This window comes from Penicillium longicatenatum (assembly GCF_028827895.1).
Source record: "Penicillium longicatenatum strain IBT 33135 chromosome Unknown contig_6_segment0_segment0, whole genome shotgun sequence".
In the NCBI taxonomy this organism is placed as follows: domain Eukaryota; kingdom Fungi; phylum Ascomycota; class Eurotiomycetes; order Eurotiales; family Aspergillaceae; genus Penicillium; species Penicillium longicatenatum.
Window position 1 is genome coordinate 5151983 of NW_026643123.1, and position 15545 is coordinate 5167527.

At 48.9% G+C, this 15545-nt stretch overlaps 4 protein-coding genes across 4 annotated transcripts; 3 read left to right on the forward strand and 1 right to left on the reverse strand.

Moving 5' to 3' along the window:
- Positions 1 to 1283: 1283 nt before the first annotated feature.
- Positions 1284 to 2506, forward strand: N7484_010117 (glycoside hydrolase family 16 protein; the record flags this gene model as incomplete). Its single annotated transcript, XM_057120504.1, has 3 exons — positions 1284 to 1406; positions 1457 to 2116; positions 2180 to 2506. 3 exons carry the CDS (start codon positions 1284 to 1286, stop codon positions 2504 to 2506), a joined length of 1110 nt encoding a protein of 369 aa, XP_056970059.1.
- Positions 2507 to 5416: 2910 nt separating this feature from the next.
- Positions 5417 to 7020, forward strand: N7484_010118 (uncharacterized protein; the record flags this gene model as incomplete). The annotated part of the gene is made up of 4 exons (XM_057120505.1): positions 5417 to 5522; positions 5593 to 5817; positions 5879 to 6121; positions 6182 to 7020. 4 exons carry the CDS (start codon positions 5417 to 5419, stop codon positions 7018 to 7020), a joined length of 1413 nt encoding a protein of 470 aa, XP_056970060.1.
- A 281-nt stretch (positions 7021 to 7301) lies between these two features.
- N7484_010119 (putative capsular associated protein) lies at positions 7302 to 10684 on the reverse strand (the record flags this gene model as incomplete). The annotated part of the gene is made up of 6 exons (XM_057120506.1): positions 7302 to 8874; positions 8933 to 9363; positions 9418 to 10044; positions 10106 to 10449; positions 10500 to 10558; positions 10641 to 10684. The coding sequence occupies 6 exons, from the start codon at positions 10682 to 10684 to the stop codon at positions 7302 to 7304; spliced, it is 3078 nt and encodes a 1025-aa protein (XP_056970061.1).
- Positions 10685 to 11785: 1101 nt separating this feature from the next.
- N7484_010120 (ribosome biosynthesis protein KRE33) lies at positions 11786 to 15120 on the forward strand (the record flags this gene model as incomplete). The annotated part of the gene is made up of 3 exons (XM_057120507.1): positions 11786 to 12430; positions 12484 to 14849; positions 14922 to 15120. The coding sequence occupies 3 exons, from the start codon at positions 11786 to 11788 to the stop codon at positions 15118 to 15120; spliced, it is 3210 nt and encodes a 1069-aa protein (XP_056970062.1).
- Positions 15121 to 15545: the final 425 nt, after the last annotated feature.

A 15545-nucleotide genomic window follows, 5' to 3' on the forward strand; every position in this document is an offset into this window, starting at 1 on the left:
AAAGAAACTTCCTTCTAGAAACTGATTCCTCATCCTTCTTACGCACACCCGAGCGAACCGAATGGATTTTTTCGAGTCAAAAGACAAGTGACGAGTCCCTTTGGATGAAGTGGAACCCCCAGGGAAAAGCTTAAAACTGAATGGGCGCGTAGTACGCGCCCATTGGTTGATCATTCGCCACGGCCCAACCAGTGGATGACACTGATTGGATCGACGTAATCGCCAAACCAAGTCCATCCAGCCAGTGAGGTTCGTCGGTACCACTTCCTGCACATCCGTGGAGTCGTCAACCTGACGAGTCACCGCTCTCTCCCCTGATCGTCTTGCGGTTCCGAAACACCCAGCAAAAGTTTCCTCGTCTGCGGTCTGTACTCGAGAGCTGATTCGTGGTTGATCGATTCGGCTTGCCGTTCTGAAACCGTAGGGGCTGTCTCCAACCTCTTCTCAGTACTGTACAGACGGATCGACCTCCCCACCATTCGGAGACTGCCATTCGGTGAAAGGAAAGAACCATTAAAAAAAAGAAAGAGCACCAATCACAAAACACTTGGTGCGGCAAACAAAGTACCATCTCAAACCAAACAGTACCCCGTGATGAAGTATAGTCTCTGTAAATCTTTGATGACCCTGGATTCTGCGGTCACATACTCCGTCAAAAGTGCATGAGCTGTCGCCGCGTGGACGATCCAGACCTTTTCTTTCTTCAAATCGTGGATTTGAGTGAAAGAACCAAACAAAGCTGAAAGTTGAGTCTGGAACATCGAACCCTTGATCGGGTTGGTTCCGTGTCTCCACCCGGTTTCTTGGTCCTGCGGTTATCAATTCCTCCCAGTCTACACTGTGGATAAGGTCTCATCCTCAGTTTCGAGGACCCGCCGTTCCCCCCTGATCCCCCGTTTCGAATCTCTCACATGGGCGCTGTCAGGAAGTCGCAAGATCGGGTCGGGTGGATGCAGGCCCGCCACCCCGTGGATCACTTTTTTTTGTCAAGCCCCCAGGGATATAAATCATGCATTATGTCTCGCTTTTGTGTCTCTTTTCTCTTTCATCCCCAGTCTTTCTTTCCTGCGCGTTAAATCGCCGTGACTTTCTCTTCATTCCTTTTGCAGGCCAAAATACAATCCTTCTACAGGCTAGAACATTGTCATTCCCTGCACTTCATTCCTTTCTATCGGATTTGATTCGATTGACTTCCTACGGAAATTATCAGACCATATCTCGACAGTCTTTGACAGACCAACTTCAATCCTTATATCGGTATTCTTATAGAAATCACGGCAACCATGCACGCTTCTACACTCCTTCCGGCCTTGGGTCTTTTCGCCCAGCTTAGCACCGCAGGATACACTCTGCTGGATGACTATGGCACCGACTCGTCGTTTTTCGACAAGTTCGAGTTTTACACGGTATGTTTAACCGCCACACATGCATTGGGACGGGCGCTAATTTACGTCAGGATACCGACCCCACCAACGGCTACGTGAACTACGTCGATAACTCCACCGCCTCTAATGACGGTCTGATCGGTGCCTCCGGTAGCTCTGTCTACATCGGTGTAGACCACACCAATGTCGCCAGCGGTAATGGTCGCAACAGCGTCCGCCTGACCAGCAAGAACACCTACACTGAGGGTCTGGTGATCTTGGATCTGGAACACATGCCCGCTAGCACCTGCGGCACCTGGCCCGCTTTCTGGATGCTCGGCTCCAACTGGCCCAACAATGGCGAAATCGACATCATCGAGGGCGTCAATCAGGATACTACCAACCAGATGACCCTGCATACCAGCGACGGTTGCTCAATCTCCAACTCGGGCTTCACCGGTACCCTTGACACTAGCAACTGCTACGTTGAGGCTTCGGGCCAGACCGCCAACTCCGGCTGCGCTATCGTCAACACGGACGACTCGTCCTATGGCGACGGTTTCAACAAGGCTGATGGTGGTGTGTACGCAACTGAGTGGACCGGCGACGCTATCAACGTCTGGTACTTTGCCAATGCAAGCATCCCCTCCGACATCAACAGCGGTAGTCCCGATCCTTCGGGCTGGGGTACCCCCGCCGCCAGATTCTCCGGAGACTGCGACATCAGCTCGCACTTTAAGGACCTCCAGATCGTACGTAATTACCCTACCACAAAAAGAAAACATACGAAACAATACTAACATTATAATATTCAGGTCTTCGACATCACCTTCTGCGGCGACTGGGCCGGCGATGTCTGGTCCAGCGGCTCGTGCTCCTCCTACGCTAGCACCTGCGACTCTTACGTCCAGAACAACCCCTCCGCCTTTGAGGGTACCCACTGGAGCATCAACTCCCTCAAGGTCTACCAGGATAGCTCTAGCTCTTCCAAGCGCGATGAAGTTCCCCATGCTGATGAAGTTCCCCATGCCCACGCTGCTGCTCACGCCAACTCCCGCCGCACAGCCCACCACATCCGCCCTGCTCCCCGTCCGGCCTGGAAGCACCGCCGTGATGGATACAAGCACGGATCCGGCTTCTAGATGTTCCCTTCTGAAGCCTTGGGATATTCGATTTGGTTCAATTGATTTGAATAGAATCGAGGATATGAATGACCATCTAGATCGATGGACTGTATCTGATCTGTATTTAAGGGATTGAGATCTGCGATCTCCTTGTTTTATATTTTCTTCTCCGCTGGAATCGGTTTTGCATGGCGCCTAAGAGCGTTCAGTTTTTGATGTTTGATGAGATCTGGCATGTTCACGTTGATGTGATTTATGTTTGCATTTTTTGGAATATACCCTTACCACTCGTTTAGCCTTTGCACTATTATATTGCATTCAATTATAAAAGTTCTTATCACTGTACTCGTGTATTCGCTTGAATCATTAATTCCCAGCGTCCCTCACTGCCCCGCCTTGAAATTACCGTACTTGTGCTCTGAGGGGTTGGGCGTAAGTATTTTTATTCCCTATGCCTGACAATACTCACTGCACAAACTTAGCACACTGTCGGTATGGCACCTGTGTTAGGTTTTGGCGGCTCAAACTCTGGGATTTAAGTGTGGGATAATCATGGCCTAAACAACGTCTCAGGTAATCCGTAGTCATACTACAGAAAAATGTGAACTAAAAGCCTGTTGCAGTTTCAGAAAATGTCTCAGCGGACCAAATATGCCTACGTGATCTATGTATTTAAGCCGTAATTGCCCAATTATAGAAGAGGGCCTTAATGTCGTGGCTCAAAAAACAAGTATTGAGCTGGAATCGAATGAGGCGTCTATATCTATCTCGCCACCTTCATCGACTCCAAAGTGCAGGATTTGTCAGAAAAAAAAGGACTATGACCATAATGTTCATGATGCTGTTTCCCAACATTTGGTTTAAAATGTACATGGTACGTTACTCTGGGTGAGACGGTTTGCAAGATGCTCGCTTACGTCCTAAACAAAGACATTTGGAAGAAGTTGAAAGAATTCCCTTCTGGTCTTGTCAGGCTCTGATAAGCGATTAGCAACTTTGCAATCCGAAGACGCCGAGCCTTGCAAGTCTATTCCCAGTCTTATAATGACTGTTTACCGCCCCATGACATTGGAAGAATTAACATCTTGTATCGACCTATCTGAGGCAACCGTGGACGACCCAAATATAGTAGACATCATAGGCATTTTTGGATCTGTCTTAGCGCTCAAAGAATGCTACTTTTGCTAGTCCTTCAGTTAGCTAGGGACTTTCAACATCGACGAGTAGTCGATGACAATTCTACCACGGAAAAGACAGTTTCCATCATGTTATACTTTAAATTTCTTTATAGGCAACATTAAGGGCTCTTAGATACGATATGTATGACTTGGTTTCCCCTGGATATTCGATTGACTAGGTTTGCCAGCTAGATCCAGACCCGCTAGCTAGTATGCAGTACTCTTGTGGCTTCTGAATAGATTAGACTCATGCTCTCCTATCAAAAACACAAAAAAGGTCCTCCAGGGTGGTGACTTAGTTAAAGTCTTCTTCCGTGTCAACAGCCTTCAATGGCTCGAAGCATCTAGCCTACTCGGAAACTTATCGAGGGCATCGCTTCGATATCAAAGCAGGAGACTAGAGGTCTGTACTTATCTATACAACTAGATACCTATTTTGATATTATTATCAATTTAGACAACAAGGGAGCTCGCAGCTTCTTGAAAGGATTCGAGATGTATACTGCTTTTCCCTGTATCATAGAGTAGTCATCGAGTATCACCCACTTCAAGCATACGCTTGGGCTACCATTTAGCCCAGCTAGGAGCATCACAAGGACTATATTGGAAGAAGCATAAGCATCAGCGGGAGTAATTCTCAAAATCGATAGTGGAGGATAGATGGACTGCATCCTACAGACGTTTGAAGGCCATAGTGCCGCCATTACCCCATGGTACTACGCTTCTTATCTCAGCTTCCGGTGGCCAATTTTGACGGATTTTTATCAATATTGGAGATGCCAGCAGCGGAAAATGGCCACAGAAACCATTTGAAGTTCAAAGTGGTACGATATCTGACGTCGACTATCATCACTTGCTGGTGTAGACCATGGTAGTCGATGCAGCTCCAGATATGAAGATGTATTAGAGTTTCATGTAATATATCAGTCAGTGGCGCCAGTGACGGTCAGCTACGTAAATTACCGTAACACCCCCCATTGAAAAGCCTCAGATTCTAGTAGTCTTGTTTATAGCTCATCGCCTACTAATCTCCCAGAAAGAATGGCTTTATACATCTGGGTCCTTATATCACTTAAGTCCCGGGACAAAGCGTGACATTTGGATGCTCTGTCCTCAATCCACATGCAAGGGGCATCCACGGAGCAAGCTGTCATCCCTGGATCTTTTGTGGGGTATACCACGTACCCACTGACTTTGTACCTCGTTCTCCCTTCTCATACCTAGAAACAAGAAGCCACAAGGACTTGGATTTAGGTCAGATTAGATTATATTTTGGGTGCCGAGCGACCAATCAAATATTCCAAACTGGCTCACCTCGTCGGCAGCAATTCCACGATCTCACTTGCGTTAGTTCCTTGGTCCTAGAGTTTAGCGGCGCACGGATGAAATCCTGCTTGTGTTGACATGCACTTGGACCAATGAGAACATCCAACAGGCAGGTTATCCTCCAGCCTCGGTGACAGGCCTGGACCCACGGACCGATAAGGAAGGGCACTAGTGTCGTAGTCCAATCGCGATTATTTTAATTATGGCGCCATAACAACGTGCATGGTGACAGTTGAAAAATCTCCAAGTCAAATCAAATGTTAAAAACATTAAAAGGACTCGGACCTCGCTCTTTTTCGGACGTGACTTTTCGACCTGCAGGGTTCATCTCACTCTTTCCCTTGACTTCCTATTTTCCCACTCATTCAATAGCAGCTCGCTCATTACTGGGACTCTCTGCTCGCTTTTCCCACGGCGCCTCATAATGTCGACCAGGGTGGATGAAATCGACGAGAAAAAGCAGGGTGGCTATACACTGGGGACAGAGGTGAATAGCTCGGTTGACACAATCAACGCACTAGTTGCTGAAGGTGCGCGCCGCACTGCCTCATTCTTGAGAAGCATCCAGATGGCCTGCAATGAGACTGACAGCGATAGCAGATCATCAACATGATATCAAGCTGCGCACCATGTCTTGGCAGAAAACGGCCGTTCTGCTAGCAGGAGACCAAGTGTGCTTGGCCATCATGGCGCAATCGTGGTCTCTTAGTGTGCTGGGTTGGGTCCCTGGTATCATCACAATGGTACTCGCCGGTATTTTGTTCTGGATTACCTCGATCACAATGCACAAGTATATCATGAAGAACCCTCAGATTAAGGACATCTGTATGGCAAAACGCTCTCACCCCACGTATAAGACATATCCTTATCCATTGACTTTGGGCAGGTGACTTCGGATACTACGTATTCGGGCAGAGCAAAGCCGCCTACGTCTTCTCTGCATTCATGCTGCTGGCGAACAACATTCTCCTGATTGGATTCCATGTCCTTACTGGTGCTAAGGTCCTCAATACCTTGTCCGATCATTCATTGTGCACTGCAGTCTTTTCTGTTATTACGACCATCATGGGTGTCATCATGTCTACCCCGCGGACTTTGCACCACGTCAGCTTCATGTCTATGTTCTCCTGTGAGTCTTGTCCAGACCTATTACACCTTGTTGATTCCTTTGGCTGAGTCAATGCTGCAGCTGCCTGCATGGGAATCGCAATTCTCCTCTTCCTTGTTTTTGCCGGCATTGAAACGGCTCCCCTATACGGATACTTCGGCGACTACCCGACGGATGGACCCGTGAAAACATATGCGTTCCCTCTCCCGGGTACCACTTTCGTCAACTGCATGAATGCTGTGTTGAACATCACCTTCCTCTGGGTTCCACAGATTCTCTTCCCGTCCTTCATCGCTGAAATGGAACGGCCCCAGGATTTCCCTAAATCCCTGGCTGTGCTCGGGGTGATATCAGCAATCCTGTTTATTGTCCCTCCCGCCATTGGATTCCGGTATCTCGGTCAATACGCCACGGCTCCAGCCTTTGGCAGTCTGGGCGTTGATTCGTACAAGAAGGCGTCTTTTGGCTTCGTGATCGTTCCGACACTCATCATTGGCGTGATCTATGCTAATGTAACGGCAAAATTTATCTACCTCCGCTTAATGGGAGCCTCCAGACATGCGCACAGCAATACCGTCATCGGCTGGGGGGTATGGATCCTCGTCATGGTTGTCATCTGGATTATCGCATTTATCTTCTCCGAGGTTGTGCCTAGCATGGGTGACTTCCTCTCCCTACTAGGCGCGGCATTTGATTCATTCTTCGGATTTATCTTTTTCGCTGTCGCTTATTGGCAGCTGAACCGGGGAAGGCTTTTTGCTGGCCTGGGAAAAACGATAATGACTCTGATCAATGCCTTCATCTTGTGTGTTGGACTGTTCCTGCTGGGACCTGGTCTTTATGCTGCTGTCGAGGCCATCATTACGGATTACTCGGGGAGCGTGACGCCTGCCTTTACCTGTGCAAATATGGCCATCTAACATCTATTGATAGGTAGTCTGCTACATTTTTATACAGTATTGTGCTTGGTATAGCTTTTGAATGAAACCAATACGAGAAAATGAGAGTTCAGATCACTCTTCAATAGATTGAAGTGTTTACGAGATGATTGGGAGAATATAAGGAGGTAATGCCGAATTTGCCGCCTTCAGCTTGAAACTTTGGGTTTGATTGGGTCTTTCGCATCGAACAACTTTAAGGAAATTCATAGATCATCGATTTATTGTACAAAACATTATAAAATAGGCAGGTAGCACCTAAATCATGGCTTAAATCCGAGTTCTTCTCGTTGGTCATCGGTCAGACGACCCCATTCGAGTAGAAGGCGGAAGAAGTAAATCTCCATGTCTTCTTTGCGGAGGGCAATTCCGGCCCACTTTCGTCCTTGTTCGGCAATCCACTGACCATCCTCGTCATGGGCCTTCATTCTCATTGAACTGACATTGGGGTCATGGTCATCAGTGAGAGGGCCTGACACGCCGGCAAAGTATGCCATCGTACTCCAGAAGCCGTGGAGACGGATGTCGATAGGTACAAAATGGAACCACGAGATCATCCGGGAGTCGAACCATTGACGGAAAAGGCCTGTTTTGAATGGTAGGCTACGACTCTGTAGGAAGGGCAAGAATCGACCGCTGAACCCGGCACCATCAAGGTCAAAGAGGAATCGATGGGACCAGTGTTCCTGAAAGTCGACTTTTTCACTCAGTCCCAGTTCTCCTTGTTGCTCATCACAGTCCCCGCAGCGGGTGATTTGATCGGCGATATGGACATCAGCGCGAAGACCAAGCTTTTCTGATGGTTCGTTTCCATTCATGATTTCGTATTTGTAAGACCTTGGACCCGTTTCCAGAAGCACAGACACCTTGTGATCGGTGTTGTTGTTAATCAGATGTGCGAACCGCTGTCGTGGCATTCCCTTCCATTCTCCAAAGCGACTCATGCCTTCGGACGTGCCACCAATCCAGTACAGGGAGTTTTCCTTGTCATTGTACTCCGGATCAGGGTGCTCATGAGTTGGCTCATACTTCACTTTGTCAATATAGTTCCAGGGACTGGGGAAGAGAATATCGTTGAATCCCTTAAGTGCGCTTTGACTGAAAATCGGCACCAACTCCTGAGACACCTTAAAAGATGCAGGGGAGATCAATAGCCCATGAAGGAACGCCAGGTCAGGCTGGTGACAGATATCCGTTGAAACATCAAAATGTTTTGGGAACTGACCCATACTATGAGGATCCGTGCAGTCTAAACAGATGTCGTGCCGATTCCAGACTCGACGTGTGCGTGCTTTGGATGAAGCTGGACAAATAGCGCTCACATATGGATCAAAAACACCACGCCAAGCGCCATCGGTAAACACGGTTTCATTTGTTTGGTCAGCTGGCTCAATGGGTCCCCAGCGATTCTTTCGGCTCCCAGACCAAGTGCTTATCACATCTGATTCAGGATTGAAATCATTTTCCATTTCCTTTGCCGTGCGCTTATATGGCCATATCTTTTCCCACGGAACTGCGACGCGGGGCTCATCATTCAAGTTGAAAACAAGATCCATGTCTGGTAGATGTTCAGAGAATTTTTCGATCATTTGAGCAGCGCCTTGAACCATCCACGCATGCGTTGGTTTGATTCCTTCCTGGACCCTTGGCTTGCCATCACGAATACTTATGGCCCCCAGGTCGTTGAAAGGATTCGTTGCTAACTTTTGGGTGGCGTCGCGTAGTTCCTGGGGCGGGACAGATCGAAAAGGAAGAAGATTTTTGTGAAGCTCATCAAAATCGTCGATGATCACCGATGATCGATGCGTGGCATACTCGTACCACTTGTCGAAACCACTGAAAAAAAAATTAGGTAAGCACTGCATAGCCAAACATTAGGGGATCCAATACTTACGGAGGTGGATGCTGGTGATACCGGTTGCGATATTCCAAAACAGCCTCTTCCAGCGATCTGCTTGAGGCAGCTTGCTCAGAAAAACGATCAAATTGAATTGTTGCCTTGTGAACCAATAGGTCGATGGGGTGAGTATGTGCGAAATGGTGCTTGGTCGAAGCGAATATGAGGCCGATGCTGCAAAGGATAATGAATGTAACCTGCAAGGTAATATTGGCACGATACAATGACTTCGATTCTTCCTGCGAAACAATGCGTGCCAAGAGGAAGAGCACAGCACCTGCCGTAGATGTTGCGAAGGGAAGGACGGCATGATCCATGGAGATAAAGGGGAAGGGCAACTGTCGAAACAGCAAGGTTGATACGGCGGAGAAGTAGATAAACATGAAGCCGGTTAGAATAGATATTCCCAACACACCGTACGTTGGCACCTGTAGCTGTCAGTACCCATCAATGTCACTGGAATCGACACGATTATTACTCACCATCTGCCAAGCTGATAAAATGAAGAACAGAACCAGTAGGGCTAGACCAAAGGCACTTCGTGTGTACTTTGCGTCCAAGAATGGCTGGCCCCTATGCTCGGGGCGGCTCTGTTCGACAAAAATCCCGATTATTGACCAAACAAATGCAATAACCTGATAAAACCTTCTTGTCAGCAAGTCGTTCCCAGCGTCCAGCGGCATGCCACTTACGAGAAGGCCAGCTCCCAAAGACATGAGCGCCCGTTTCTGCCTTCGCGTTTCACTTCTTTCGGCACCGTATTCAAATAGCTCAGCAATTCCAATTAAAATAAGCGAGTCAAAGACCAGGCTGATTAATTTGACAATTCGCATCCAAAATGCAGTATCAAGAATGATTGGGCAGATATAGGTGGATTGACTCCCAGCCAAAAAGGACGAAGCCGAATACCCACCAATAGAAACCAAGATAGCGGCAATAATACCTCTAAGAACGCTCTTTGTCATATAATAGAAGCATCGTCGATAAACCGACTCGATCACCTGGATAGGTACGCTCTGAAATCGGTGGGAAGAGACATAGTCGTCCGTCGGCTGCAATCGTCGATAGCGCCAATAGTCATAGAGGGAAACAATGAATGGGATAAAATACTATTAGGTCAGGCTATCAGCCTTAATGAATCCTGTCATGGCAAGGGCGATGTCACCTTACCGAAAACCCGGCGGGCACACACTCGCTGTTGAGACTGATTCGTCGGAACAATTCAACTCGTAGACAGCAGATGCTTAACAGAAGACCAAGCTTGTACCAATACCCGGATCGAACTGGAGGCGCTGGTTCATCAAATGCCAATATTGGTGAAGAGATTGAAGAACGCGATAGTGAGGAGCGCGACGAGGATGGCGAAGCAAGTTCAAATTGATCGGCGAGTGGAACTCTAGATCGTTTGGAGATAGGCGACGAGGGTCGCGATGTCAACGGAACGAAGCGACCAAAAACCAGGAAAACTGCTCCTGTAAGGAAGCAGGTCAAGATAACCGTATTGACCGGGCGATCTTAAGGTTGAAGTCAGCGCGCGAAGACCCCGCTTGGAAAGGCAACTTACCAAAGGCAAAGGTCGTATTATAAGTCGCGTGCAGAAAAAATGCGCACAGAAAGAAGACCCTAGATAGAATGCCGCTGTTAGATTTTGGTTCCCCTTTCCAAATGAATCGGTATGGGATGGCGTTGATGGCAAGTTACTTACCCCACCGAAACCTTGAGCCCGGTATCAGCTGAGAGCTGGAGCATCGTGCTTCCAAAACGTTAAATTATACTCGTCCAGTATTACAGCCCATCGTGCCGTTTCGAAAATGTAGTTCGGGTCGCAGGGGAAACAGCTTTGCGCGCGCAGAAACAGGGACACAGGAGGGAGGGACCGACCAAGAAGCCCCAGGATCCCGGGCCCTGAATCTCCGGTGGAGCTCCGGTGGGTGGGGACATCAGGGGATTGACAGTCCAGCCACAGCCTGAATCAGGCTGGGGCAGGAAGCGCCGGGCTCGTGGCCAGTAAGAGACTCGCGGCCAGTCAGAATGGAGCTCACTAGCGATCAAGTTGCGTCAACAGTGGGTGGTTGGATATTTGGTTGAGCACGCAACCATGGACCCCTTCGTGTACGATGTGCATTTCTGCCCTGCCCGACCAATGAGACAGCATATAATCTGAGCAACATCCGCCTTGGGCCTCTCGCGCCCTTGATTGCAGTTCAGGCATGCCTCCAAGACACAACAAGATATGCCGGGCGATCGGCGCCCAGAAGCAGGACTTGGCTCCCGCGCACTCCACTTAGTGCTGGGCACTGCCCATCGTCATAGCCCTTGCAATTTTCCTTGGCTGTCAATTAGCCCCATCGTGGTGAATTCTATACTTCACCCACAAATACCTTGAAACAAAGCAAATGAGACATCACAACGTAACGCCATAAGCGCTCATCATACTCGGCCAAGTGGAGTCATTTGGCTTCTCGAAGCGGAACAGGGCTCTCCCTTCTTGGTTCCACTTTAGGAAGGAATCGACAGGGCCTTGTCATGTGACATGTCACCGCCTGTCTAGGTCATGTGACCTGTGGAAGTTCTGCTGCTGGGCGGTGAAAATGGACAGAAAAATATGGTAGGCGGTATGGGCTAGCAATATGATTTTTTTTTCTCGTTGCGGGCTGAATCGGGAATGTTAGCGACTTGGAGGGTTCTTTTTGTCTCTGATCAACGCCCTTTTACATCGGGCCATTCATCAAGGGACTAGAGAAATTCACTCCTATTATTAACACGTCAAATTGCTCATCTTTCCTCCACAGAGAGTTCAACAACAAGCTAAAAACCTCGTTTCCTCGCGGCCAGCTCCGCACCTTCACCATGCCGCGCAAGGCAATTGATTCGCGAATCCCCACCCTGATCCGAAATTGTGTCCAGGAGAAGAAGCGCAGCTTTTTCGTAGTGGTCGGTGACCGTGCCAAAGATGTGATCGTGAATCTCCACTATATCATGTCCAGTGTCGATGTGAAGCAGAACAAATCTGTGCTGTGGGCCTACAAGAAGGATCTTCTAGGCTTTACCAGTCACCGCAAGAAGCGTGAGGCAAAGATTAAGAAGGAAGTCAAGTACGGTATTCGGGAAGCCAACCAGGAGGATCCCTTCGAGCTGTTCATCACCCTCAATCAAATCCGCTATGTCTACTACAAGGAAACAGAGAAGATCCTGGGTAACACCTATGGCATGTGTATTCTGCAGGATTTCGAAGCCATGACCCCGAACCTTTTGGCGCGCACAGTTGAGACGGTCGAGGGTGGTGGCATGGTGTTGCTGCTGCTCAAGAGCATGAGCAGTTTGAAGCAGCTGTACACAATGTCCATGGATATTCACTCCCGGTACCGAACAGAGGCGCACGACGATGTTGTTGCTCGCTTCAATGAGCGTTTCATCTTGTCTCTAGGAAGTTGTGCTTCCTGCTTGGTTGTGGATGACGAGTTGAACGTGCTGCCTATCTCCGGCGGCAAAAATGTTAAGCCGCTTCCTCCCCCGGATCCTCCGACGAGTCGAGCTCTAGCACAAAGAAAGAATTAAAGGGAAAGGAATCGGAGAAGAATACGCCGAGCCTGTCGGAAATTAAGGAGAGCTTGGAGGGTACAGAGCCTCTTTGCTCGCTTGTGAAGGTTGCTAAGACGGGAGATCAAGCGCAGGCGCTCTTGGGCTTCACCGACGCAATTACTGAGAAGACACTGAAGACCACAGTTGCCTTAACTGCCGGTCGTGGACGAGGAAAGTCGGCTGCCCTTGGTCTTGCCATCGCAACAGCCATTTACCACGGATATAGCAACGTCTTCATCACCTCACCGAGCCCCGAGAACTTGAAGACACTGTTTGAGTTCGTATTCAAGGGTTTCGATACGCTTGGATATACTGATCATCTCGACTACACCATTCTTCAATCGACCAACCCTGATTTCAACAAGGCCATCGTCAAGGTCAACATTCACATTCACAACAAGCACCGCCAGACCATCCAGTACATTCAGCCGCAGGATGCACATGTCCTCGGACAGGCTGAGCTCTTGGTTATTGATGAGGCTGCTGCCATTCCCCTGCCTCTGGTTCGCAAGTTGATGGGACCTTACCTAATCTTCATGGCCTCCACCATCAACGGTTACGAAGGAACCGGTCGTTCGCTCTCTCTGAAATTGATTCAACAGCTTCGTGAGCAATCCCGAAATGGTGGCAAGAGCGACGGTGCCGACGGCACCGACGTGGCAGACCGAAGCACTGGAAAGGCTTCAAAGAACTCGGGCATGAATTTCGGTGGCCGAAAGCTCAAGGAGATTAAGCTCCAAGAGCCCATTCGATATGCTAAGAAAGATCCTGTCGAGCAGTGGTTGAGCCAGGTCCTGTGCCTGGGTGCGACTGACGTTGACGAAGCGGAGAAGGAGTCGATGAGAGAAATCATGGGAACAAAGGCCTCCTTATCTCTGGACAAGTATCAACTGCTACAGGTTAACCGAGATACCCTGTTCTCATTTAACCCTGTTTCGGAGGAGTTCTTGCAGAAGATGATTAAACTTTATGTCTCCAGTCACTATAAGAATACTCCCAACGATCTTCAGCTCATGAGTGACGCACCTGCACATCAGCTCTATGTGCTTGTCCCTCCAATTGACGAGAAATCTACAAAGGTGCCCGAACCTCTTTGTGTTATTCAGGTTGCTCTTGAGGGCCGTATCAGCAGACAGAGTGTCCTCAATAGTCTTAGCCGTGGCCAGCGAGCCGGTGGTGATCTGATCCCTTGGTTGGTTAGCCAGCAGTTCCAGGATGAAGATTTTGCCACTCTCTCTGGAGCCCGAATTGTTCGTGTTGCCACACACCCCGATTGTACAGGCAGGGGACTCGGTAAGCTCGCCATACAGCTCCTGGTCGATTTCTTCGAGGGCAAGTTCACTAGCCTGGATGAGGGTATGATTGCTCCTCAGGAAGAGATGGTCCGTGTCACGGACGAAGAGCTCGCCAACGCGAACCTTCTGGATGACGATGTGCGCGTTCGCAACATCCACACCATGCCCCCTCTTTTCACTAGGTTGACAGAGCGTCGCCCTGATGCCCTCGACTACATTGGTGTCAGCTATGGCCTTACACACTCTCTTCAAAGGTTTTGGATGAAGTCTTCCTTCCACCCAGTCTACCTGCGTCAAACTCCTAATGAGCTCACTGGAGAGCACTCATGCGTGATGCTTCGCACTCTGGCTACCGGTACCAACGATGCCGCTTGGTTGGGATCTTTCTCCCGTGACTTCCACCGCCGATTCCTTGCTCTGCTCTCTTACCAGTTCCGCCAATTCCCCGTTATCCTTTCTCTGATTATTCGTGAATCTGCCAACGCCGGTGCTAAGCTCGATACCGCAACCGCTCCGCGTCCCTTGAAGAAGGCCGATCTTGATGCTGATTTTTCGCCCTTCGACTTGAAGCGCTTGGATAGCTACGCAAACAACCTCCTGGACTACCACGTCATTATGGATATGATTCCCCGGATTGCTGAATACTACTTCTCCGGTCGTCTGGGTGACAAGGTTAAACTCGGAGGTCATCAGATGGAGATCCTGCTCGGTATTGGTTTGCAGCGCAAGACTGTGGATGATCTCGAGAAGGAGCTCCCCATTCCCGCCTCTCAAATTCTTGCCCTCTTCCTCAAGGCAATGCGCAAGATTTCCAGGCACTTCCGTAGCATCGTCGAGGGTGCCGTTGCCGAGTCCATGCCCGCAGAGCAAAAGTCTTTAGAGCCCGCAGGTGGTGCCCATGATGATGATATTATCGAGGACCGCTTCAAACCGCTGGATACTGGCCTAGACGAGGAGCTCAAGGAGGGTGGCCAACAGATTGACGATGAAATGCGCGAGAAGCAGCGTGCGCTGATTGATTCTCTCCCTCTGGACAAGTAAGTCAATATCCGTGTTCATTTCCTTCCTTGCGAGGTCCGAATGAACAATAACTGATTTCTAGCCTCCAGATACGCCATTGATAGCGGCTCCGCAGCTTGGGAAGATGCTGAAAAGCAAATCCGCAATGGCGGTGCTGCTACTGTCAGCGTGAAGTCTAAGCCGTCGAAGCGAAAGAAGGGCGAGACTGCTCGTGAGATCTTCGACAAGGAAGTTGATGCAAAGAGACAGAAGATGATCAAGAAGGGCACCGAGGGCCGCAAAAAATAGAGCTAAGGCTCTGATTGTTTGGTGGCGTTATCTTGCATTTCCAAGGTTTATACGGTGTTTCTGCGGCTTCTCCCAAGGTTGCTCTTCTTTTTAAAATTCATGTGCAATGCTTGACCCCTATATATACTCATTTGTACCAATATGATCAACCTGGGTCTTGTAAGTAAACATATCATGAAGCCATGGAATTTTGCTGTTAATGAGTTGAACCTAGTGTACCGTGTTGTATAATTGTAGACTTTGTTATAGAAACTCCCGCATGGCCTCAGGAGAGATCCATAGTTACACTATTCTTGAATTTTAAAGGATTTCCATTGCTACAGTATAGATACATCAAGAGTATCACAGTGCCAAGCTATTTACTATCCAACCACCCCCTGGAAATTGAGGAACCACTTGAGTAGCCGGTATATGTGAATCTCTAA